The sequence below is a fragment of the Ictidomys tridecemlineatus genome, chromosome 10 (assembly GCF_052094955.1).
Source record: "Ictidomys tridecemlineatus isolate mIctTri1 chromosome 10, mIctTri1.hap1, whole genome shotgun sequence".
NCBI classification, from domain to species: domain Eukaryota; kingdom Metazoa; phylum Chordata; class Mammalia; order Rodentia; family Sciuridae; genus Ictidomys; species Ictidomys tridecemlineatus.
The window spans coordinates 25,446,792-25,471,692 of NC_135486.1; the positions used below are offsets into that span (position 1 = coordinate 25,446,792).

General features: G+C 33.4%; 1 protein-coding gene across 6 annotated transcripts in view; it reads right to left on the bottom strand.

Annotated features, from left to right (window-relative positions):
- Positions 1 to 24,901, bottom strand: part of Kcnt2 (potassium sodium-activated channel subfamily T member 2) — a 360,005-nt gene that overhangs the window by 30,733 nt on the left and 304,371 nt on the right. For 4 of the 6 annotated variants that reach the window (XM_005335358.4, XM_040276882.2, XM_078022514.1 and 1 more), the window contains 4 exons: positions 17,525 to 17,626; positions 14,874 to 14,957; positions 13,573 to 13,701; positions 4,384 to 4,404 (listed from right to left, as the gene is read on the bottom strand). In XM_005335358.4, the coding sequence (XP_005335415.1) occupies positions 4,384 to 4,404; positions 13,573 to 13,701; positions 14,874 to 14,957; positions 17,525 to 17,626 (336 nt within the window). The remainder of the gene's footprint in view (positions 1 to 4,383; positions 4,405 to 13,572; positions 13,702 to 14,873; positions 14,958 to 17,524; positions 17,627 to 24,901) is intronic. The other 2 variants (XM_005335357.4, XM_005335356.5) reach the window with 1 other exon arrangement.

Consider the following 24,901-nt stretch of genomic DNA (forward strand, 5'->3'; position numbering starts at 1 on the left):
TGGCACAAATTGCTGTTTTGAATAGAGACAGCACTAAATTTAAAGAAAGTTCCTTAACTTTGGAACGTGCACTAAAATTAAGATAATTTCTATATTATTGGGAGGCAAGAGAGGGGGCTTTGTAAATATAAAGTAAAAGACTAGCCAGGTGCGGTGGCTAATAATCCCAGTGGCTCAGTAGGCTGAGCCAGGTGGGTCTCAAGTTCAAAGCAGGCTCGGCAGTGAGACCCTGTCTCTAAATAAAGTATTTTTTAAAAGGGCTGAGGATATGACTCAGTGGCTAAATACTCCTGGGTTCAATTCCGGGGGTGGGGGGTGAAGATCAGTAGATATATCTCACCTTGACCATCAGGACAATTGCATTGTATGAATTGATCATGGTCCTAAAATACTCCATAGTAGGCATAGATGTTCTGATGCCATGAATAATAAATTGAATTAGGTTAAATCTTTGACACTGAGAATCACTTTGACTAAATAGGATCACAGGACATTCTGACTATCCAATATAAAATTTAAGCCCTTCAAAGATGTATGCACTCAGTGGCTCATTATGCTTCAGCACCCTGAAAGTTCAGCATGGCCACCAAGCTCTGCTTGATAAAAGGAAAATGGACCTACAGAACAGGGCCAAACTTGTTCCACCTACAGGAAGGGCTGCTTTGTTGGATGCCACAGTGATGATGAGCAGGTCATCCTTATCTCAGATCCTTTGTCTACTTAGGGAGTTTCTTGGAATCAATTTAGTGGACATTGTATAGATGACAGTATTACTATTAAATATGATGAAACTTGCAGGAAAATCACATCCCTAATAAAGGACAGGACTAAAAGATCAGCACAGATGGGTCAAACTTTCAGAGAATCATATTAGCAGCAGATGTCTTAGATAATAGTCGGCTTCATTTACACATTTTTATAGACTTCTGGGCTATTGTCTGTGGTCTGGCTATTTGGCCTAGCTGATGAAAGCAAACAGATTGCCTACTGTGAGGTCAAGATCTCTGCAAATCTCCTGACTCATAGGAAATTAAATTCAAGGTCACGTATCTTTTCACACACTGAAGCCACAATACAAGACTCTTTAAAACACTCCTTATAACCTTCATAATTCCTGATGTCCCATATTTACGCTGACCAATATACACATAACTTCTCTCTAATATACAACACAGGGCTATTAGACAAAGAATTCCAAGAAACTTCCATCTCCATGCCAACCATAATTACAAGTTACAGGTTACTTTAACAAGTTTAAATTGTGACTAAAGAAAGGCATGTTTAAGTCATCAAAAATTTCATGCCAGGGGCTGGGGATGTGGCTCAAGCGGTAGCGCGCTTGCCTGGCATGCGTGCGGCCCGGGTTCGATCCTCAGCACCACATACAAAGATGTTGTGTCTGCCGAGAACTGAAAAATAAATATTAAAAATTTCTCTTCTCTCTCTCTCTCTCTCTCTCTCTCTCTCTCTCTCTCTCTCTCTCCTTAAAAAAAAAAAATTCATGCCAGTGTGCAGTTTATATTCCCTCTGCATAGTAAACCTTATCCATCCCCTCCCCAATCACAATAAAAGCCAAGATATTTCATGCTCTCTGCTCCCCTAAACCATTAATGGGAACTGTTTGAGAGCCCACCTTATTCTCCAAAAGTCTCATCAGACCTTCTTTTCACATGTGTGACATCATCAGAACCAAATTTTGGGTGGGGGCCTCCATTCTGCCTCTGTGGGATTATCAAAACATTTCTCCTCTGAACTACACCCATTTAATAGACTCAGATGTAGTTCTAGGTATTAAACTATACTCTAAATGCCTCTCCCTCTTAACAGATTGTAACCCATGAAGAAAGACAAGGTATATGCCCATAAACATTAATATATATAGTAAGGGTAAAGTAGCAGTTAAGGACAAACATTATTGACATAGGCAATATAAATAAAATTGCACAAGATGGAGTTTATACAAAGTGAAAAGGATGATTCCATATTGAGAATACCTGTGACTGAGTTCAATAAATATATATATTAAGCTCTAGTGTAAGGCATATTGGATACAATAATAAAAAACAGGGTTTAAGTAAGCATATAATTTCAAGTTTTATATCTCAGAATCCTTAGTTGGATAGTGATATAAAACTATGGAGCAGTGAGGAGGAGGAAAATTAGAAATCAGGAATATTGACATATAGAAAAACCAAGTATCATGAAACCAAGGTAGAGGTAATTTTCATGGAATAAAATGGTTAGTGGCTATTATCAAATAGCTGTATTAGTTTATTTTAATTTGGGGGGATACCATTGAACTCAGGGGCACTCAACCACTGAGCCACATTGCAACCCTATTTTGTATTTTATTTATAGACTGGGTCTCACCGAGTGGCTTAGTGCCTCAATTTTTGCTGAAGCTGGCTTTGAACTTGTGATCCTCCTGCCTCAGCCTCCTGAACCACTAAGATTTCAGGCATGTGTCACAGCACCCAACAGTTTTTTTTTTTTAATTTCTAATGTGCATCCCATAATGTGTTTTCTTTTCTTTTTAATGTGGTACTGAATATCAAAACCAGTGTCTCATGTATACAAGGCAAATGCTCTACCACTGAGCCACAACCCCAGTTCCCCCATGTGTTTTTATAGAAACACTGAGGATAAGGAGAAATAGGGATAATTGGTTTATTTAAGCCCATAGAATTGTCTATTGTGGAAGTTTTCAATTATGGGTCATATGCCTTCCATTTAGACAACTATGTTATACAAGTTACTGGTGACCCTGAGAAGTAAATTTTCTGTATGATAATTTGTAATATTTAATGTTTAGTATTCATAAAGTAGCTATAACTCTATTAAGTTGTGTTATTCAGAAACATACTTAAAATGTTTTATTAAATTGCCTTAATTATCCCATATACTTAGGATTCTGGTACTTGAAAAGACTGACAGGATGCTGGAAGAGGAGATCACAAGTTTGTTCTTTATGTTACGAAATTGGAATACCTAGGCCTCAAAACACAAATTTCCACCCACTATCATAGAGGTCTTGGTTGTAACCAAAAAGGCACAATGAATGTTCTGAGTTAATATATAAACGAAAGACCAAAACAATATAAATATGGCTTTTGTGAACATACACTGGGGGCTCAAACATCAATTCCCATTTCAAACAAAGCATTTGTTGACCTCAGAAGAGATGCTGGAAAAGAGAAAGTGGCTAGAACTGTGGTATCACTAATCAATTCTGAATCCAGTTCTGGCACTTCTTAGGAAATGCTTATGTACCTTGACAAATGCCTGAGTCTCAGTTTGCTTTTTTAAAAATGGTAATAATATTTGCTTTCTGGCTTATTCCACGTGGTAGATGTCATTTGGTTTCACCCATGTTTTCCTTCTCTAAAAATGTTGAACTCATAAAAAAAAAAGAGTAGATGTTTTTTTTATCAGGTATGAAGAGGTGTGGAGAAAGGGGAGATGTTGGTCAAAGGAATAATCTTTCAGTTTGTGTTGGAGACCTAACACACAGCATGGTAACTACAGTTAATAATAATGCATAATGTGCTCAAAATTTGCTAACAGTCAATTTAAATAGTCTCACTACAAAAATATTCTTAAGACTATTCTTAGATACTTCAGTTAGGTAAAACAGCTTCTAAAATTCATGTCTGTATTCTGTGTGCTTTTATGTCTCATCAGTGCTTGTACTAAGAATAGCATCAGGGTTCTCCACTGCAGTGAGAGAAGGATCTGTTTAATATCAAGCATTTGAAAAGGAAAGGAACACTAATTTTTGAACCACTTTTAGAACTATAATTGCATCTTGAAATAGCTTTCATTAATTTTAATTAGTACAAAATATTAAAACATAAATCCACTTTAGAATTTAATCTTTAAAATAGCAAATATGAGGAAAAATAGTTAGTACATTTTCTTTTTTCAACCTTAATATTTTTTTTCAAAACATCAATTTGTGCCTCAAATTCGGTTTAGGTTAGCCCTGAAATTGTGAAAGATGAACATCTGTTAATTATTAAGGCACAATTCTGCCTATACAGTCAACTTAATAAACAAAACTACTAAAGTTGTAGGCTTTTAAAAACATTATGTTCATTGGTTTCTAAGTTGTTACTCAAGCAGGTAGAGTTTTGATATGTTGATAATTTGAAAAAATTCAAACTGAACTAATGCATACAAATTATTTGAGGATGAATGGTAACATTAACTTTCATTCCTTTAGGGAAACTCTAAATACTACCTTGAAGAGAACACACTTCAGTATTATATATTTTATTTTTACTCTGAAATACCAAATTCATTCTTTAATGTTCTGTTCCTTTAATCGTTTTGAATTCATATATTAAACAATTTAGGAAAAAGAGACAAACAGAAGGTACTTACTTGTGATGCTATTTCTCGAGACTGACACAGAGGGGGAAAAAAAAGAAACACACAAAATACAATTTAGACAATGACTTAACAATACATACATGAAACAATCATGAGCAGACACAATATGACATATCCACATGATACTAAATAATCTAATTATGTGCTTATCTATCATAGGGTTTTTGAGCAAAGGGGGATGAAGAATAAGCTGTTATTTTTAATGTTTACCAAATATTTGTTGTTTTCAAGTTATTTATATTTTCTAATATTATGTTTTCAAATTTGATAGAAAGAAAAAGTGGTACTTGTAGGAGAAAATAATAAAAAATATATTATGGAGCTACCATATCTAGAACAGAGTACTGGACATAATCATTTACATTCAATAATCATTATTGGTATTGGTATCTGTGCTCGTAGTTTTAATTTTGAATCTTATAGCAAAGATTGATTTTTTCTCTTACATATAAATATGATTCTGAATTATATATTCAGAATCTAAAAATCAATCTTTCCAATCAACTTATAATAGTGAATTATTTAGTCATTTTAAAATTCATGCTTAGGAATAATTCTAATGAATAAAATTATATTCTTTTCTGGGGGGGATATCATTGAACTCAGGGGGCACTGAACCACTGAGCCACATCCCAAGCCCTATTTTGTACTTTATTTAGAGACAGGGTCTCACTGAGTTGCTTGGCATCTCACTGGTGCTGAGGCTGGCTTTGAACTTGCAATCCTCCTGCCTTAGGCTCCTGAGTCACTGGCATTACAGGCATGTGCCACCGGGCCTGGCTAATTATATTTATTTATTTATTTTTTCTGTTAATTCTGACAGCAGTTGTGTTTCTCAGTTCTTTTTTTTTTTATTGATTGTTCAAAACATTACAGAGCTCTTGATAAATCATCTTTCATACATTTGACTCAATATATTTATTTTTAAATAGGAAGAAGTAAAATGTTTAACTCTATTCTCTGATGTAATATAACTCATCTATTCATTATCTAGCATTATCTACTAATTGCAAATATAAAAAATGCATAATGAAACATTTGATTGTTGCCTACTTGCATTATTTATCCCAGAATTCTTGACACATTGGCCACAAGGAAAAAAAAAAAAACATTTAGTCAATGACAACCAAAAATAGGTAGCAAGAATTTAAAAAAAAGAAAGGAAATAAATAATTTAATAAAATATTTAAATGTCAATTTCCTTTTTAATAGTAAGGAGTACATGATTGACAGATTGCCCTGTCAGTGATTATTCCACTATGTACATTCTTTTCACATAGATTTTGATATTTATTAGCACAAATGGTCCAGAAAATAATTGGGTCAAAATTACAAATTAATAGTAGTTAAAATAAAGGTTGTTGAGCTGCATAGTTTCTAAGGGACTTACACAGTCCAGAAAGCTATTTTGATCTCCTAAAATAGGACTTAAATCACAATATTCAAGAGGCAGATTTCAAAGGAATCTCTTCATTTTCTCTTTGGTCAAAGCAAAATACAATGGAGGTCTTTGTTTATACCTGCAAGCCTACTTTCCTAATAAGTGACCATTAGGCATATTCTTTAAGGCTATTTATTGGTTATAATGGTGACCAATAATCAAGGCAACATTAAGATTTACAAATTTATTGAGTACTCTATAAAAGATGTTGGTGCTATAAAATGCTTTCAAATGAATTATTTCTCTTTTATTAGTAAAATTTTCACTGATTATAGTATACGTTAAGCAAATGTGATTTTTAGTATAATGTAAAACTAGAGGCAAATGAACCTTCACCTTTTCTTACCTGAAAACCACAGGGATAAGTATGTTTGTTAATTCAGAATTTTTCAGATTTTAGATAGAAGTTAGTGTATCATATGCTGCCCAATGGAGAAATGGGTAGCTTTTTATAATGAAAACATTAGGAGTGCTACAATGAAAAGTATAAACATTCTCTGTAATTGGAATAAGTAAATTTAAGTAATCTGATAATGGTTCAGATGAAACTTTGCCACTCAGGTCCCAGGCGTGGTAGTGCTCAGCTGTAATCACAGTGGCTCAGGAGGCAGAGGAAGGAGGATCACAAGTTCAAAGCCAGCCTCAGTAATTTAGGGAGGCACTAGGCAACTTAGTGAGACCCTGTCTCTAATAAAATATAAAATAGGGCTGGGGATATGGCTCAGTGGTTGAGTGCCTCTGAGTTCAATCTGTGATTACCCTCCACCCCGGAAAAAAAAACAAACAAACAAACAAAAAAAACCAAAACTTTGCCACTAAATGAGTTTCTGATCTTTTTACGGATTTCAGAATCATTTGCAAAGAGGTAAAGAGTGGTGGAGATAAATATAGTTTCACCTTATCCTCTAAAAGAAACAGGAGTCCTTGTGTTTCCTGATATTTGTTTTTTGAACCAGGAGAGTCTAGGAGAATCTGATGTTTGCAAAAATTCCTTTAAGTAAAAACACATATGGTTATAAGTTCTCCAGGCATGTTGATACGTTACTGGTACCAACAGATTCATTTGTACCCTGTTCTTTACACACTGATTTTCCAGTCACTGCCTACATTCCTACTTTACCCTCTGCATATGTGTAAACTTTTCTTCACCAATTTATAGACCAATAGGGGGAAAAAACAGATAAAATTCCAGTACTTTTATAAATTTTATAAGATTTGCTCTGAATATTCCTTATCATCATTTGTCTTTTTAAACCTCTTTACTAAACTACTCAGTACTCTTCAGCACAGCTAAATAGACACATGACTTATGATATATTTTTAACTCAACATTTAACATGCTATAATACTTAAGACTATAAAGTGATATTGCATGCAACCCTGAGTCTACCTTTAAAGTGCAAGGAAAGTGATGCCTAGTTTTCATATTAATTTACCCCTACTAGATTCTTACATGAAATATTGACATTAAATAAAAGCTCTTTATTGAAAAGACTAGAATTTAACCACTCAGAATGATGAACTGAAGAAATAAACAACAGTATAGCATCACTATTTTATGCTAGTTACTTTATTTGTAGTACTATCAGTTATAAATGCATAGTTTAGTCAGAGAATGTTATGATTTATTTTGAAAAACAGTGGAACCTACAGTAATTTCTCTTACTTCCATCTCAGAAGATTTAATCTGTTTTGTGTTTTTTAGCCAGATATGTTTGTCTCTACTTATATTTCTATATAAAATGCTTGAAAGTTGTTTCTTTATTTTTTTTCAGTCTTTGTTTTAATCTATTGAATTCTCATTTTGAAAAAAATAGGAATTAATAGTCTTTTTCACATATACCTGCAATCTATAGACACTGACATCTTAATCATTATGACTAAGAACAATCAACAGATGAGATAAATAAAAAATGATTAGTATTTATTTCTTGCATACTTTTATTGTTGATGGAGATGTTATATTTCTAGAGTTAAGAATTGTTTAAAGTAAGAAAATCATAAATATAATCAAAATTATATTACAAAATATATTTTTAAATATGTACTTAACAATAATTCATTCTGAACTCTTTGACAATTATCTAATCTTAAAAAAAAAGTGTAAGATGCATCAGGTATTCTGCAGATTTCATCTTCCTAAAGAAATTTCCCTGAAGCCTTCTGGCCTGCCCTAGTTTCCCTTTATTTCTGGTGGTTTTAAACATCCTGGGAATTCTCTTGGACTCATTTTTACCTCCTAGTTTCCATAAAATGTTTGGTTTCCTGCACAAGATGATTAATTTCCAAGTTTACACATTGATTTTGTTGAGAGTCATTTTCTTAGAAAGCTCACAAGAGAGGATATTTTTAGAGACTTGCATATTTGAAATATGATTTATTCTACTCTTAAGCAAGTTTGATAGTGTTAACTGAGCACAGAATTCTAGTTTAAAAACAATATTCCTTTCAAATCTTGAAGCCCTTATTCCATTGTCTTCTGGCTTGTAGTACTGCTGTTGAGAAATCTCAAATGCTGACTAGAACATGACCTATCCCCCAGCCTCCTACCTCATTTTTCTGGATGCTTTTACAATCCTCTTTTTTCCTGCACTGTTTTGAAATTTTTGTGTTGATGTATCTCAATATAAGTATTTTTAACTTATTGCTAATGGCACTTGGTGATGATTCTCATGTGGTAATTATCACATTTCAATTCTGGGATTACTTTTGGAATTTACACTGATATTTCTTCAATTTTGCTACATTTTCTGTTTTGGAAATTTTGTAATTTAAATCTTAGACTATTTGGATTAGCTCTATAATTTAATCTTTACTGTTTCCCATGTCTTGAATTCTTACTTTACACTGTTAGCAATTTCTCTAACATAAAATAATAAACTTTTTCCACTTATACTATATTTTTAATTCTCTGGTATTCTATTACAACTATGTTTCTTTAAAAATATATTTCCTGTTTATTTTCATTCACGTAACATTATTTTTCTAGTAACATTAATTGTGGCTTTTTAATACATGACTTTACTAAAACATATTGGGCATATGATGTAACTCAAAAATTTCAAGTATTAAATTCAAGGTTATTTTGGTTAACCTACCAAATTGTGCAAACCACCATAAATCAGTTCTAAATTATTCCCATCATGCTAATAAGTTTCACTTGTCCAATTACTGTTCATCTTCATTCCCCTGACTTCCCTCTGCTTCACGTCAGTGAAGTGCCTTGAATAATTTCTGGTACTAAGCTCAATTTTATTATTGGTCCTAGGGATAGTATTAGGGTTGTTGATTGACTAGGTGCACTAGTTACAGCACATTATTCTGATATAATGTTTATGAGAAAAGCTTTTAGTAAGAATGTGGACGCATTGCTTGTACAAGGAAATACTTGGCAGCAGTCTCTATGAATCAGGTTTTGTTTTTATTAATTAGAATGAAAAAAATTAGTGTTATGGTTTAGATATAAGGTATCCCCCAAAAGTTCATCTGTTAGAGGATGCAAGAAGAGTTAGAGGTGAAATGACTAGGTTATTAGAAACGTAACCTAACCAGTGCATTAATCTTATCAAATGAATTAAGTGGATGGCAATTGTAGGTAGGGCATGGCTTGAGGAGGTAGGTCATTGGGGGTGTGCCCTTGAGGTTTATATTTTGTCCCTGATGAGCAAGAGTACTCTCTCTGCTTCCTGGCTGTCTTAAGCTGCTTTCTTCCTCCACACCTTTCTGCCATGATGTTCTGACTTGTATTGGTCCAGAACAATGAGGCCGGTCATCTACGGATTGAGACCTCTGAACCTGGGAGCCTAAACAAATTTTTCCTCCATTAAAATTGTTCTGATCAGGTCTTTGAATCATAGTGGCAAAAGCTAAGTAACACAGTTAGTGTCTTATTTCTAGGTCTATGAGGTTAGTATCCAATGTGAACTGAGCAAAGCAATCACAGTACTCAAAACCAGGGTAAGTAACTAATATACTTTTTGTCTCCATACATTTGCCTTTTATGGGCATTTCCTATGAATGAAATTATGTAATATGGATCTCTCCTGTCTGTCTTTCAGTTAGCATATGTTTTTGAGGTTCATTCAAAGTTACAGCTCATGTAAGTAGTTTATGTTTCTAAACAGAATTCTCTTACCTGGATACAAGGACATTGATTGTTTCAAATTTGGGGTTATTATTAGCAATGTTACTGTTATAAATATGTATCTATTTCTTTTGATTAAATATCATAAAAGTAGATTTTTTTCTTATAAATTTAAGTTTTCTCCTTTTTCAGTGGTCCATCTTACTTACAATATTTCCTATTCCTGATTGTTTATTTTGGTATCTATATTTCAATATTAGAAGTCTTCCTGAATCATGAGTTCAAAGCCAGCCTCAGTAATTTAGGGAGGCACCAGGCAACTCAGTGAGACCCTGTCTCTAAATAAAATACAAAAAGGACTGGGGATGTGGCTCAGTGGTTGAGTGCCCCTGAGTTCAATCCCTAGTAACTGCACCTCCCATAAAAAAGTTTTCCTGAGATAGTATGAAATTTTTGTTATCTCCTCATATTTAAAGATTAAGGGAACAATATATGGGGAATTCTGTGCAAGATTCTTTATTTTGTGAGTTCATGGTAATCTAGCTGGATTAGTGAATTAGACAATCCCTTTGTGTCTGTGTTTTTTGACCTTTCTATTTGGGTTGACCTGATTCCCTAGGTAAGATACTTCTATTTGCTGCTGATGGGTAAAGCATACAGAATATACCTTTTCTCTGATCTCAGAATTCACTGGGATAATCCTGGCCCTCAATTGTGTCCAATGTCTCCCATTTCACAAACAAAAGTTCTCCATAAAATAAGCCTTTGATATGTGCCATGTGAGTTGAGGGACAGTAGACTTTTTTTTTTAATTGTGGGGGAGAATGGGGATCTGAAAGCTCTGTAAGCAAGTGCACACCTGACTCTCTAATTACTGAATAAAGAGTTTCTACCTCTTAAAATCTGGTTGTTCATTAATTTCAGTAGGAGAAAACACTGATGAGTTATTTCAATTTATGTTTTTGAAATATCTGATATTGAGAAAGAGGGTAGAATGTCTAAGCTGATCTTTCATTATACCCACTACATTATTATTATGTTTTTATATAATCAAAAAGAAATAATGTCTCTTCACACAAAATTCAGTGTCATAGTGGATTAATATTTAATTGATGTTCCTTTTCTGTGTGTCTGCACAAGTGCGCCTGCATGTACGTATGTTGTTATTGCTGTTACCTTAAAAATAGAATGTGAATCTAAGGGATATTCACTTTAATGATGCTTTTGCAACTTGCAAAGCTATGATTGAAGGTAAATATTATTTATCATGTTATATACAATCTCCTAAGTAAAAAAGGTCAGAATATACTAAATTATTTTCATAGATGATGAAGAAAAACAAATCTTATATGATATAAATTTACATTCTTTCATTCATTAGACCATAATTGCTACATAAGTCAACATAGTGCTATTTTTGCCTCATTTACCAGGAAAATAAAAAAGTAGAATTAATTCTAAATTGCAGGAGTCAGGGTATGTTAAACCTGAAACACCATTAATATCTTTTTAAATATATTTTGGTGGAAACGTGTGATGGTACTACTTTTTTCTTGAATTATTTATTAACCTTACTTTTTATAAAATAGTCAAAACATAAAATTTAAATAAAAATGTGTCAAAGGTGAATTGAATTCAACACAGAGAAATAGCAAGTATCATCTTACATCCAGTTTCCTTTTTATCTTCCCAATGACATGGGTTTTTAATGAAAAATAAAGGTTTGAAGATTCATAAGAATTCTACTAAGGAGATCTTTGTTGGTGAAGAGCAGAATTGATCAAAATGCAGTAAAATCCTCCTTGATGACAACACAAATACTCAGTTGTCTTTTCCCTATTTATCACACTTTACACAGAACACATAGAACCTTTAAATAATAAAAAATGACTGACATGAATATGGACTGGGCCTTACATTCAAATGTATAAGGCTTAAATATAAAAAGAAAATACAGTAATATACCATATGAAAAACTTCTTTATTTTTGCTACATCAAATAATAAATTGTTGGTATAGGCTCAATGTTTGTGTTTCCCATGCCACCAAAAAAAAAAAATCATTAGTGCAAATCTAATCCATAATAATATTTGGAGGAGAGGCTCTTGAAAGGTGATTCAATCAAGAGGGCTGCTTATAAAAGAGGCCCCAAAGAGATGTCAGCTCCTTCTACCATGACAGGATGCAGTGAACTGGGAAGTAGGCCCTCACCAGTCACCTTATCTGCCCAGGAATCAGCTTGAACTTCTCAGCCGCCAGAACTAAAAGAATTTAATTTCTGTTGTTTATAAGTCATTGAGTTGATGATATTTTATTATGGAAATCTTAATGGATTAAGATAATGCTTAATCACTTAGATGTGAAAGCACTTGTCTTCTTTCAACCTATAATTAAATAATTTTTGAATCCAACATTCTTCAAATTTTAGGCATGGCTGCCAAACCATCTTACATATTTAAATATTTGGTATGTTTCTCCAGTCATTCATTTCTGATTTTCTTTGATTGGCGATTGCTTTTTGAGGTATGAATCATAGGGACCACATCCAAATGAAAGCTTTACTGCAGCAGAAGAAATGACAATAAAGCTCCATGTGTTATCCCAAAAGCTACAATGATACCACCAGAATACACCTTAGGAAAACTGAATTATTCCCTGCTGGCCACAACATCTACTTATATAAATTCCAACCATATATTTAATAAGAAAACAAAAATCTACCCCATTAATCTTATGCTTCCTTTAGTTCTTTTATATACAAAGATATGTTGTTTTTGTCACAAATTGGATAATTACTTGGACTACTGAAATATATACAATTGACCTAAGCCTAACAGTTCAGGTGATTTTACCTTAGATCCCCTTCTCCCCCCAAAGTAAGATCTTATCAAATTTCTGTGTGATTTATAATGACTTTGGGTATCTGAAGAAGAAATATAAACTATTTCTTCACAAATATAAACTATAATGTGAACAATATTATACGATAGTGCATTACCTAAAATCATTATTTCATGAAGAATCTAATTTAAAAGGTGATATTGTACCAAGGATATAAAAACTACTTTCAACCACATGCTGTAACCATATTAAAATATACTGCATGTAGTCATCAAAATTTCATCTTCTGTACTTCTAACTTGTTTTAAAAATTACCAAGTTTCTTCTGGCTGGTCTTTCAATATGCCTGGAGCTTTCTTTTGGTTGTGCAAAGGTCGTCAATTTGAAGATTGAGAAACATGAATTTCAACACTTACTGAGTTCTCTTCATTTTGCTTCCTTCCAAATGCCAACATAGGCAGTTGGAAAATACCTTACAAATCTAAGTTAGTTTGAGAAATTTTCTTGTATGTCAGAACCTTAAGATTATTTAGAATTAATTTTATTCCTGACAATGTTCTAGAAACTGTTAATCTTAGATCTACAAAATGCATCCACATCCTGGTCTGTAATAGAGAATATCCCCCTAGACAGCAATATTTTGTGAAGTTCTGCCCTAGTTTACTTAAACAGCTGGTAAGTTTTTAGCTTTTGAGAATTGATACTATGCATGCATACAGCATTCTTTTTCACTTTCTGTAGGGCTCTTTCAGGAATCAGTTTCTATGTTTATCAAACTAAACATCAAAAGTAAAATATGTTGATATTTCCAAACCTCAGATGTAGTGAGTTTCTGAGATTCTGTCCTGTAGATTCCAATGGGAACATCTCCAGTAGAAGAACACAGCTTCTGATAAAGTCTGGCATATGTTCTGATCCATAAGTCATCCTCGGTGATTTTCATCTATAATACATACAAATTACTTACATAATAAATGTTTTAAGAAATAAGTGAATTATTTTTCTCTTCATCCAGGCAGAATTTGTGAACTTTATTTATTTATTTATTTAGTAGTTTTAAATGGACACAATGCCTTTATTTTATTTGTTTATTTTTATGTGGTGCTGAGGATCAGACTCAGTGCCTCACGCATACTAAACTTAAGAAATTTAAATACTCAATTTGGGACAGTATAACATTATGATAGTCCAATATCAACATGTAATAGGACACTGGGAATCAACTGTGAGATATTGTAGAACAAGTAGAGACATTTTAAAATGCTACAATAACTGGAGGCTGCATCCAGAATTTAGTGGAGAAAGTCTATTGGTGCTACAAAATGTAAAGACACTCCACTGCACAAAAAGACTTATCCTACACTTTTTTCTTAACAACACTCTTATTGAAAGAGGTGTAGTGGAATGAGCAGAGGGCAAACAGCAAACATTAGTTGTGGTCCCTCTTTGCTGTTTGTTAATCTGGACTGTTAGCAAACCACTGTATTCAATGCCCTTGAACACAGCACACTCCTATAAAACAGAGGCTGGTCCAGATATGGTGGCATGGGTGACTCAAGAGGCTGGGGCAAAAGGATCACTTGAACCCAGGAGTCTAAGACCAACCTGGGTATCACAGCGAGACCCTGTTTTAGGGGGAAAAAATGGGGGGAATGGGAAATTAAACTCCATGATCACAGTTTTCCTGGAAAACATGCCATTCTATATCTGAACCTACCAGTTTCAACTTGCCAGCTAGAAAAAAAAATTGGTCTGAATTTGGCACAGAATGACTATGTGCTGGATTATTGATTAAAAATTATTTCCTGAAAACATTTTATAATTATTTTTATTGGTATGTTATGACTATATGTGACAGTAGGGTTCATTTTGACTCACTTGCACATGCATATAACATAATATGGTCAATTTCATTCCCTAATACCTCCTCTTCCTGAAATAATGTTTAAGCAAAAAACAAACAAACAAACAAAAAACCCTCAGATATAACTCCTCTTTGGACACACGTTAGTAAAAAATTACATAAGTATACAAGAGTTAAACCAAAGTACATGCTGAATGAATTTTAGAACCTTGTATCACAACAATCTTCTATTCCACAGATTATTAACTTACAGAACAAAGAAACCCCGATCCTGGTATAGTGTCCAGTCCCAACAGGAGTCTAGTGATAGAAATCATATAATCCTTTACAAATGACTGAAATATAAACAAAATATGTATATATTATATACATGATATATGTAGAAAAGCTGAGAGATAAGACACATATTTCTAACACATTACTTCTCATAACACATCATTAAATTTCCATAAAAAAGGAAATAAAAATCTGTCTTTTCAATATCCTCAATAAACATGTACATTTTACATGTTTAGAAAATATAGAAAATAATTATTATTTAGAAAGATCTTAACATGTGTAAATTTTATGTGTTATTAGGTAAGACAGAACATTTTAGATGTTTTAATAACAAAAAAACTACAAACTTAAAAAAGATGAATATCATAAAAATATTAAAATGAATTTGCAATGAGTTACTTCAGTTTTTAGTGTTAAGCTCAATGTATATAAATAAACATTGAACTAAAATTTTAAATAACACATTATTTATTATTATATAGATTCTCTTTTTCAATCACTGCACATTAAAATAGAACCTCTAAACAACTTTATTTTTAAAGAGAGAGAGAGAATTTTTTAATATTTATTTTTCAGTTTTCGGCAGACACAACATCTTTATTTTATTTTTATGTGGTGCTGAGGATCGAACCCAGCGCCCCGTGCATGCCAGGCAAGCGCATTACTGCTTGAGTCACATCCCCAGCTCCTCTAAACAACTTTTGATTTTGAATCATCATATATGTCTGGAATGGCAGAGCATGTATGTTATTTGAAAAATTGAAAACTAGAACACAGTCTTTATAGACATATAGACAAAGATTTTTATTAGTAAGATATTACAAAATGTGTGATAAAACATCATTCCCTGGGCTAGGGGTATCACTTAGTGGTAGAATGCTTGCCTAGCACACATGGGACTCTGGGATTCAATCCATAGTAGTGAAAAAAAAAGTGAGAAAGAAAAGAAAAAAAAATTATTCACAATACTTCAAGAGCTATTAATAGCCTATGAAAAGCCCACTTGAGGAATTTACCTAGATTTTACAAATTCTGAAGTCCTCTAGTTAACTGTTTTAAAAACAAGTCATGAAGTTCGAAATTGTAACCAGCAAAATGAAATAGAATAAAGTCAGCAAGATAAAAAATAACATAGCAGATTAAAAGTGTGTTTTATTGTGAGATTTTTCTTCCAGTTATACACACAAACACCTGTATAGATAAGCAGACATCTATTAGATTGAAATGCAAAATAAAATGTTTGCTTTGTTATAATCCCCAAAATTTAAAACCTGTAGTTCTAAATCATTCTTTCTTCAGAAGCTTCAGAAAACAACCAATTTCCTTAACTCTGTTTATAATATAAAATATGAGGCAAAAATGAAGAAGTAAAAAAACTTCAGCTTTCCCTTTTTACAAAGCTTTCCTTCTATTTAATGTATATATTAGACTTTCTCATATTACGTAATTTCAATAATGGATACTGCAGCCAAAAAATATGAAAAACTACTGGCTCAAAATAGCACCCAATCATTTGTTTGCTATTGACTTAAATCTTCAGTTCAGACAATTCTGTTTAAACAAACTCTACCCTGCAGTCATCTTTTTAAGTGATAATAAAAGATTGTGTGTTTGGGGTGGGAGCTCTGCCTCCTGGAATTCCTGGTAATGTGCCTAGAAACTTTGGGTCAAATGGGAATATTTATTCTCTTTGTTGGGTTTGCTCTTGCACTCATCTGGTATCAGCAGATGGTTCCTGACATGGCTAGAGGCATATTCATGGACAAAATTGGCCCAAAGGCCAGCAAAAAAGTTTTAACTATCTTTGGATTCGTTTATTCAGTCAAGCAATTATAGAAGACTATACATTAATATATAATCAAAAAGAACAGGAACAATCAAATGCTTAATTTGAGATTAGTGTTGTCAAATAATTTAAAGTCCTATGAACATCATTTTCCTTTTAATGGAAACATTTAGGAATTGTCTGCTCACTTCAATTAGAGAGTATGAAATATTATTGTTGTTCAGTTGTTGACAGGAATAATAAAAGATTATATTTGTGTGAAAGAGCATCTCCATGAATCTCTTAGCAATGATACAATGACAATGATAACTTGGTATTCAGGAGCAAACTAAATGGTTCTTTGTTATTGTGAAACCTTTTTTATGATTTTCTAAAGTAAAAAATAATCAGAAGATGCTTAACTAAGATGTCCTTAGTTTATCAGTTTATCAATATAATTTGATACTTGATACCAAAATGGCAAAAAAGTAGACTAAGAAGAATGTTGTCTCTTTTTTAACTTAGTATTTTTCTTTATCATTTTTAAAGTCTAGAAATATGTTTGGAGTAATATGAAAAATGTATTAAAATGTCACATTGCAGAGAACTGGCACCAAAACAACAAGAACAACAACAAAGTCTGACAATAATTCCCATACATGTTTTTAAATAACATTTTTCTTATAAAATGTTTCAGAGGAGCATTTATGTAATTAACTACATGAAATAAAACAGAAAATCATTTGAGAGCCAACATTAGTTAATAGCCTTAAATTTTATTGTTGTTTATTTAAACAAAATATAGGCTGAATATAAAATAACCATCTTTGAGAAAAAAAAAAAAAGAATATCACATACCTGATATAGAAGAGTGTCCAACATACTGATGCTAAAAACTCTTCCAGCAGCAAAAGGCAGTCGAAACATGAAGGCTAAATTAGAACCTCTCTCCCGTTCTTTCTATTTAGAAATTTTAGAGAGGAGAATCTGTGAGCATTCTCAGTTTTATGTATGTTTGCCTAGGTAAATTCTGTTGACAAAATAGATTCTTACTGCACAATTCTTGGTCATTGAATCAAACGCAAACACACACTAAAGTCACATAATATATGATAGAAGAAGATTTGCTTTTAAATATTCACATATATGGGAACAAATAAGGCTGCTATGGTCTTGCATATTTGTGTCTCTTCAAATGTCATACCTTGAAATTCTAACTGCCAAGGTTATGATTTTAGAAGGTGGGGCTTTGGGACATGATTAGGTGACAGAGGAGAAGCTCTCAAGAACAGGCTTGGTGCCCTCACAAGAGACACAATCCCTTCCTGTGTGCCATCTTCAAACCAAAAGCAAACCCTCACTGTACACCAAAAGAGCCAACACCTCGATTATGGACTTAACTTCCAGAACTGTGAGAGGTAAACATGTGCACCAGCCGATGGTACTATGTTGTTGCCCATAAAGACCAATACAGGCCCACCACATCCAGTAGCTTCTAGTTTTCCATCATCTTTATTTTACTTCTCTGCCTCTTAAGTAGCATCAGCCACTCAAATTTGCAGGTAAGCTTCTGTAAATTTCCAAAACAAACAAACAAACAAAAAAACACCATTGTTTGAGTGTGTGTGTGTGTGTGTGTGTGTGTGTGTGTGTGTGTATGTGTGGTGTTATGATGTACACTGGTTTCTTTAACAAGAATTATTGCTGTTATCTTCCCTGCTAAATGAAAGAATGAGAGCAAATATCAAAGTTTGAAAGGAAAAAAAATGTTTGAAAGGAGTTTCTTAAGGAAACCTGGTTACCCTTGTACTTGACACATGATAACCTAAAAATTGCTAGTTTCTTTTGCTGCCAACTTTACAAGGAAAGATGGATACAGCTAGGAAAAGAAGAAAGCAATCTTCACCAAGTGAAGCAACGGAGCTAAGCTCCTATATCTAAAGTGGAAAATTTAGGGAAATAAAGCTTTCTTCCCATTCCCCCATGTTAAAAATAGGTAGGAAGAAATACTTCAAAGGAGTATCAGAGAGGAACTAGCACTACTGTTGCAGCTTGTTGTGATGATGGTATGAAAATGTCTGGAGTCCTGTAATTTCCCAGAAGAGAAAAATGGAATGGAGGCTCCATAGTAGCCAGGCTCTGTTGGAGGAGGAATTATTAGCAGCACATCTGTCATGTTTCTCTAGTTGAGAAGATTATCCAGGCTATAAGAGTATCTTCACGTGAGATGCAGAGAGAAGATAAGGGGAAGGATAGGCAGGTGAATATGTCTATTACATTACAATATAATCTGTAATATGCAACCAAGGCATTAAGAGTGCTTAATGTTGAACACACCTTGCAGATTGATTGAAGACAACAACAACAGGTGTTATTATTGTGAATTTAGGGTCAAATGTAGCTCTTAAAGAGTGACAGGCATCACAGGCAAAACAAAGTCATGGTATCTTAAGCCAAATTAAGTGGGTGATCAGAATAAACTACTTGGCACCTTGGAGTTTGTCCAACATTTTCCACTAGGCAGGACAGGTGGGAAACAGCAAGATAACAGGGGGATTGCTCTTAGCTTACCAGGTCTTCCTTTCTGGGGCATTTGAATGATGACCTTTGTTCACTGGAAGGCAATCTTCTAAACCAAGACTCATCTTCTCTCTTCATTACTTTATTTCTCTAGCTAACTAAGGGCATAGAATTCACAGCAAAGTATGTTCTTATGGTACTACATTTTTATCTGATCCCTTTTATTTGGTCAATTTTCTTTGATGTCAGAGTTAGCTGTATTCAAACTAAACAATATGAATATGTTCATTTTTTAGGGCAAGAGAGTAGTGGTGATTGGATGGTGGCAGTAGAGAGGCATAGGAAAGTTCACCAGTGGTAATTATGCAGGTGTGAAGTCGGGGTGGCAGTGTGCAATGGCAGATTCAGATGAAGATGCAGAGGAACTGAGAACATTGAGCAAATTTTAACATGTAGAGGGCGACATGGTATCAAACACTGATTGAAAATCAAATAGAATGAACACTGAGAAAGACCATGATTGAGTAATTAGAACATGATTCCAACCGCAGCTTTCTCTTTTCTTTCTCACTGTGTAAACATCTAGTCTTTGGTTTTAAATATTTCATCTAGGACTTCTAGGCCCTTATGTTAAATTTTACATCTTTCCCAAACTCCAGTTATGCATCAAACTGAAGACCATTGCAAATTTAATCTCATAGTTTACTTGAGTAAATTCCCCATCATGCTAAGTAATCTAACTAGTAAATCAAGGTCACTAGTGAGTGTTTTCTGACCCCTCCTTGCCCCGTATCTCCATCATATTTTCAAATTCACTTAATACCTCTTCCTTTTAACGTTGGTGCTTCAATGGAGATTTGAAGATATAAAGGATATAATGTTCATGTTATGCAAAGCTCTCTTTCTTTAGTATTTATTTTGGCTGTTGTATTTTACAAGATGTTAGATATTTCTCTTATTGCTTCTAGTAAAATCATATATTATAACTCCTTTTAAAACCATATTTCCTTTTTAGTAGGCATTCAATTGAAGTTTCACTGTTAATTTTTTTATTTTCTTCATAATCACTTATTTTAAATGAGTAAAAAGACCCTGATATATTTATATCATGACTTAAACATCCCAGACACTTTGATATGCCTGTTCCTATCTATCTTTTCCATTAGGTTTGCTATTACGAACACATGTCTTTCTTGGAAGAAGAAATTTGTTTCTGGCAGAGATTTTGTTTCCTCTACTCTGTGTCCATCCAATACCATATGGAACGAGATGATAAAATTATTGGATTTAACAGAACAGTGTGGGAGGTGAAAAATACCAAGGATTTTGTTGGCACAAATTAGTGGCTTCTGTCCCCTACTTTCTCAGTTATGATTCTTTGAATTCCTTCATTGTTCTCTCCGGACTCAATCACAATGTAACCTACAAATCTATTGGCTTTTCTCAGTGTTCATCCTACCTAACCTTTCTTAAAGTATCTGACAAAACATATTCTAATTGTAGAGATCTTTCTTTTGATATCACTCTAACTCAGCTTCCAGACTACAAGTGGAATCCTCATTTCTTTTCTCTGATTTGTTTTTTTCCCATACTCCCCTTTATGGGCTCCAACATGTGGCCTTTAACTAAAATCTCTTTCCTATAATTCCTTTTTTTAACATACTGTCTTTCCTTAATATTTAAATGTACACATCAATGTGCATAACTTTTTTTTCTTTTTTTTTAGTATCTGTGTTTGAACCCTGAGGTTCATTTTTAATATATATTTTTTTATTTTGAGACAGGGTCTTGCTAAGTTGCTGAGACTGGCTTTGAACTCACAATCCTCCTGCCTCAGCTTCCCAAGCCACTGGGATCATAGGAGTGCACCACCAAGCCTGGCAAAGTACATAACTTTTAAGTGTGCGTACATATATGTACATGGGTGCATATGCATATGTATAAATATACATACGTATATTTCCCATCCCTTTTGTTTCATTTATTACCACCTTTTTAATAAATATTTCAACTTTAACATACTTTAAAAAATATCATCTACTCTACCAAAGTCAGTTCTTGCTCAGAATTCCTTGTATAATCAACATAATTACCTTGCCAGTCCCAGACCAGGCCTTTATTATCTCATGCCTGAATTATTGAAATACCTTCGTAATTTTCTCCCTTTCCACCATAGAGTCCTTTTCTGGTAAATATAGAAATGCTATTTAATTTGATGAAAGCACAAATCTGATGATGTCAGATCCCCTGTGTCCTAACTTAAACCTGCTGAAGCTTCCCATTCACTATAAAAGAAATCCCAACAACTCAGCATTCAGGGCTGGCTCCCACAGTGCATTCCAGGATGACTTCTCAGTTCTTCCCAGCACAGACTACTGATGAGTCAGAATGGTTGTTGGGCTAAATCCTAAAAACTTCTGCCTTATATTTGAGTTCCAACTTACTGAATAACACGAACTTCACAGAGCCCACCATTTTCAATCTGCAAGTTCTCCTCATCCTCTATAATGTGTGTAATATGTGATGTGTTCTGTCCTTGGAAAAGCCTCTCATACCAACCCAGTGGCACTCTTCTGATTGTGTGATTCATTCTGCATTTGTGATTTCATACCTTTTAATTATTAACTTCCTTTACAGAGGAAAAATAATCAAAACTTGACAGCACCAACTTAAAGTTTGTTGTCTATAAAATTATGGGAAAAGATCTTAAGCAACTGATTCCATCCCGATGAGAATATATTACATAAGTGCTTTCTTTTCTTTTAGTACTGGACAATGAATAAGAGGGAGACAAAAAGTTAGTGTTAACTATCCAGTTTGATCCACCAAAGCTATGTCTCAAAAAAAGAAATAATATATGAAAATGATTAGTCAATTAATTAATCACTGGCAGTGATTAGTCCAAAGCTAAATTATAGAAGTTTAATTAGTTCTACTATATTCATTGATGCTTACTAAGTTTTCAATATTTTCCCATACATATCTAACTTTCTGACTCTAAATTTGGAAAATCATAGGTCATATAGGAGTTGGCCAGAGTTGAAAGCGCCTGTTTCCTTTGAAATTCTTACACATTTTTCACTTTTCTAATTAAAATGGGCTGCCTGAACTGAAAGTTCCTTATGATTCCTTACTTTAGAAAGTAAAATAGTATTACCTAAGGAGACTAGAGTTAATATATTACTTAAATGTAACTTAGGTGAATGTCAATAATATGAGAAAGTAACAATAAATAAGCTAACTGTGCATATAAAAGTGCGTGTTAAGTTAAAGAAAAAAAGGAATCTTTCTAATTGCCTGTAGAATAATCCTTGCTTTAGGATAAAATTCAAAGCAATGGGCCTAGGGATGTGGCTCAGTGGTAGAGCATTTACATAGTGTACAAGAGGGTTCAGTCCCAGCATCCCTGCTCCACCCTACTCACCCCAGCTCCAGGAAGGAAGGAAGGAAGGAAGGAAGGAAGGAAGGAAGGAAGGAAGGAAGGAAAGAAGGGAGGGAGGGAGGGAGGGAGGGAGGGAGGGAAGGAGGGAAGGGCAACCAAGAAACACTTGCCAATTAACTATTGTTCCTTAGACTTTGACCTAGGTTCCTAAAATGTGGTGATAATTAACAAAAGGTTCCAGGTGTGTAGGAATGTATGGTTTTACTGAGGAAACAGACTGAAAATCAAAGATTTTAAGGCCAGATGATGTAACCATGTATTATGGTGGTCTCAGGAGGAAGAGGATGGTGCCATGGGTGAAATTACTACAGAGTTGAACCTTGAAGTTTGCCAAGGAAAATGAAGTAATTCACCATTCCATGTTCAAGAACTTTTGCTTTTTTATACAGTGAAAAATCTAAAATCTTTGTACCTTTTAAATAGAATTTGGAGAAACAGTGAACACTATTCTGCCTTGTAGTTTTATAAAACTTTAAAAGTAACTATATGCATTTATTTAAAAATATAAGTATTGATAAGTTCTGTATCATTTAGTGTTTTTCAAAAAATATATAATTACAAAAAAACAGATTAAATCAACAATCATACCCATAATGAGGGAAGACCTGCAAACCAAAACAACTTGTAGGATGCAGGTACCTCAATGTTTCCTCAAATCTCTGCAGAAATAGTTGGTAATCCCTACTGGGAGATATTTTGGAAGATAAAAGAAGAAAAAAGTAACTTTAACACAAGAATTAAAAGGGACGGTCTGCTTTTTAAAATTAGAATATCAATATATAAGTTTGGTTTTGAGCAAGGCTGAAATAAAGAGTTCTCCTGATTTTGATTAAGTCATAAGAAGCCAACATTCAAGACTAAGTAACATTCAACATTCAAGCTTTAAGTAAGAAATGGATTAGTATTAAAGGTAAAATTTAAATATTTGAGCCCTCAGAAGATAAAGAAACAGAGCATATTTTTTGTGAAAATTTTATAATATGGAGGGCTGTCAATGTAAATTGCATCATGATTTTGAAATATTAACAAGAATAAAGATGAATAATTCATGATGAGTCTAGACTTTTTTTCTCAAAATATTAGATGCATTTATTCTATCATAATTTCATCTTGTCCTTGGCTTACAGGAAGTTTCAAAAAGGATGAAATGCCCAAATTAACTAATAAAAGCTTAGATTAAGGTTGTACAATCATTTTCCACTGTTATTTTCTTGGTGTAGTTTAAATATTTACCTCAAATCCTTTATAGAATAAATGAGTAATAAGACGTTATTTTTCCAAAGTGGAGGGGTAACTGCTTAAATAACGATGAACTTTGATTATAATTATCTTGCATGATCTAGGCAGACAGACCAAAATCATTTTCAAATTAATGACTGAAATCATATAAAAATTTACCATTGTATATTTTAGATTCATTAAGAATAAACTTCCAGGTGCGGTGGTACACACCTGTAATCCTGCCTCTCCAGAGGCTGAGATAGGAGGATCATAAGTTCAAAGCCAGCCTCAGCAAAATGAGACACTAAGCAATTCAGTGAGACCCTGTCTCTAAATAAAATACAACATAGGTCTGGGGATGTGGCTCAGTGGTTGAGTGCTCCTGAGTTCAATCCCTGGTACCTCCACCTTCCAAAAAAGAATAAACTGTCATAAGCTTAGTCTTATTTTAATATCTTGATACTCCTTTAACTCCAAGAATAAAATTTAAGAAAATTACAGAAATTAATAAAATTTGATGGTATAGAAATTATACATTGTGGAAAAAAAGTAAAAAATGTCAGAGACAATATGTTTTGAATTTTAAAAAAAATGGGGTATTTTTGTATGTCAATATTCAATTAATTACCAATAATTGGATTATGAAAGTTGAATATATTATTTCATAAATGAATAAATATATGGAAACTATAATTCTAGATTCCTACTACCTTAATTGAAATAATTTGTAAGGTGCATTTTAGCCACACACACATACACACACACACACACAAAAAAAAAACCAGCTTTACAATTTGTGAAAAGATTTACGCACTCAAAATAGTAAACTAATTATCTGGAACATTTTCTTGAGTCTGGTTCAAAGTTAGTTCAAGCTAAATATAACTAAGCATAGAAGCTTTCAGGGAACTCTTCTACAGTTCATGATGTGAAGAAATATATTTAGGATTTTACTCAAAAATAAAAGTGTTCATTTTCCAATGTAATTGAGCAGGTATTATGTTGACTTCAAAGTTTTGAAAAGCTCCCTTCCTACTCCTCACACTTAATCT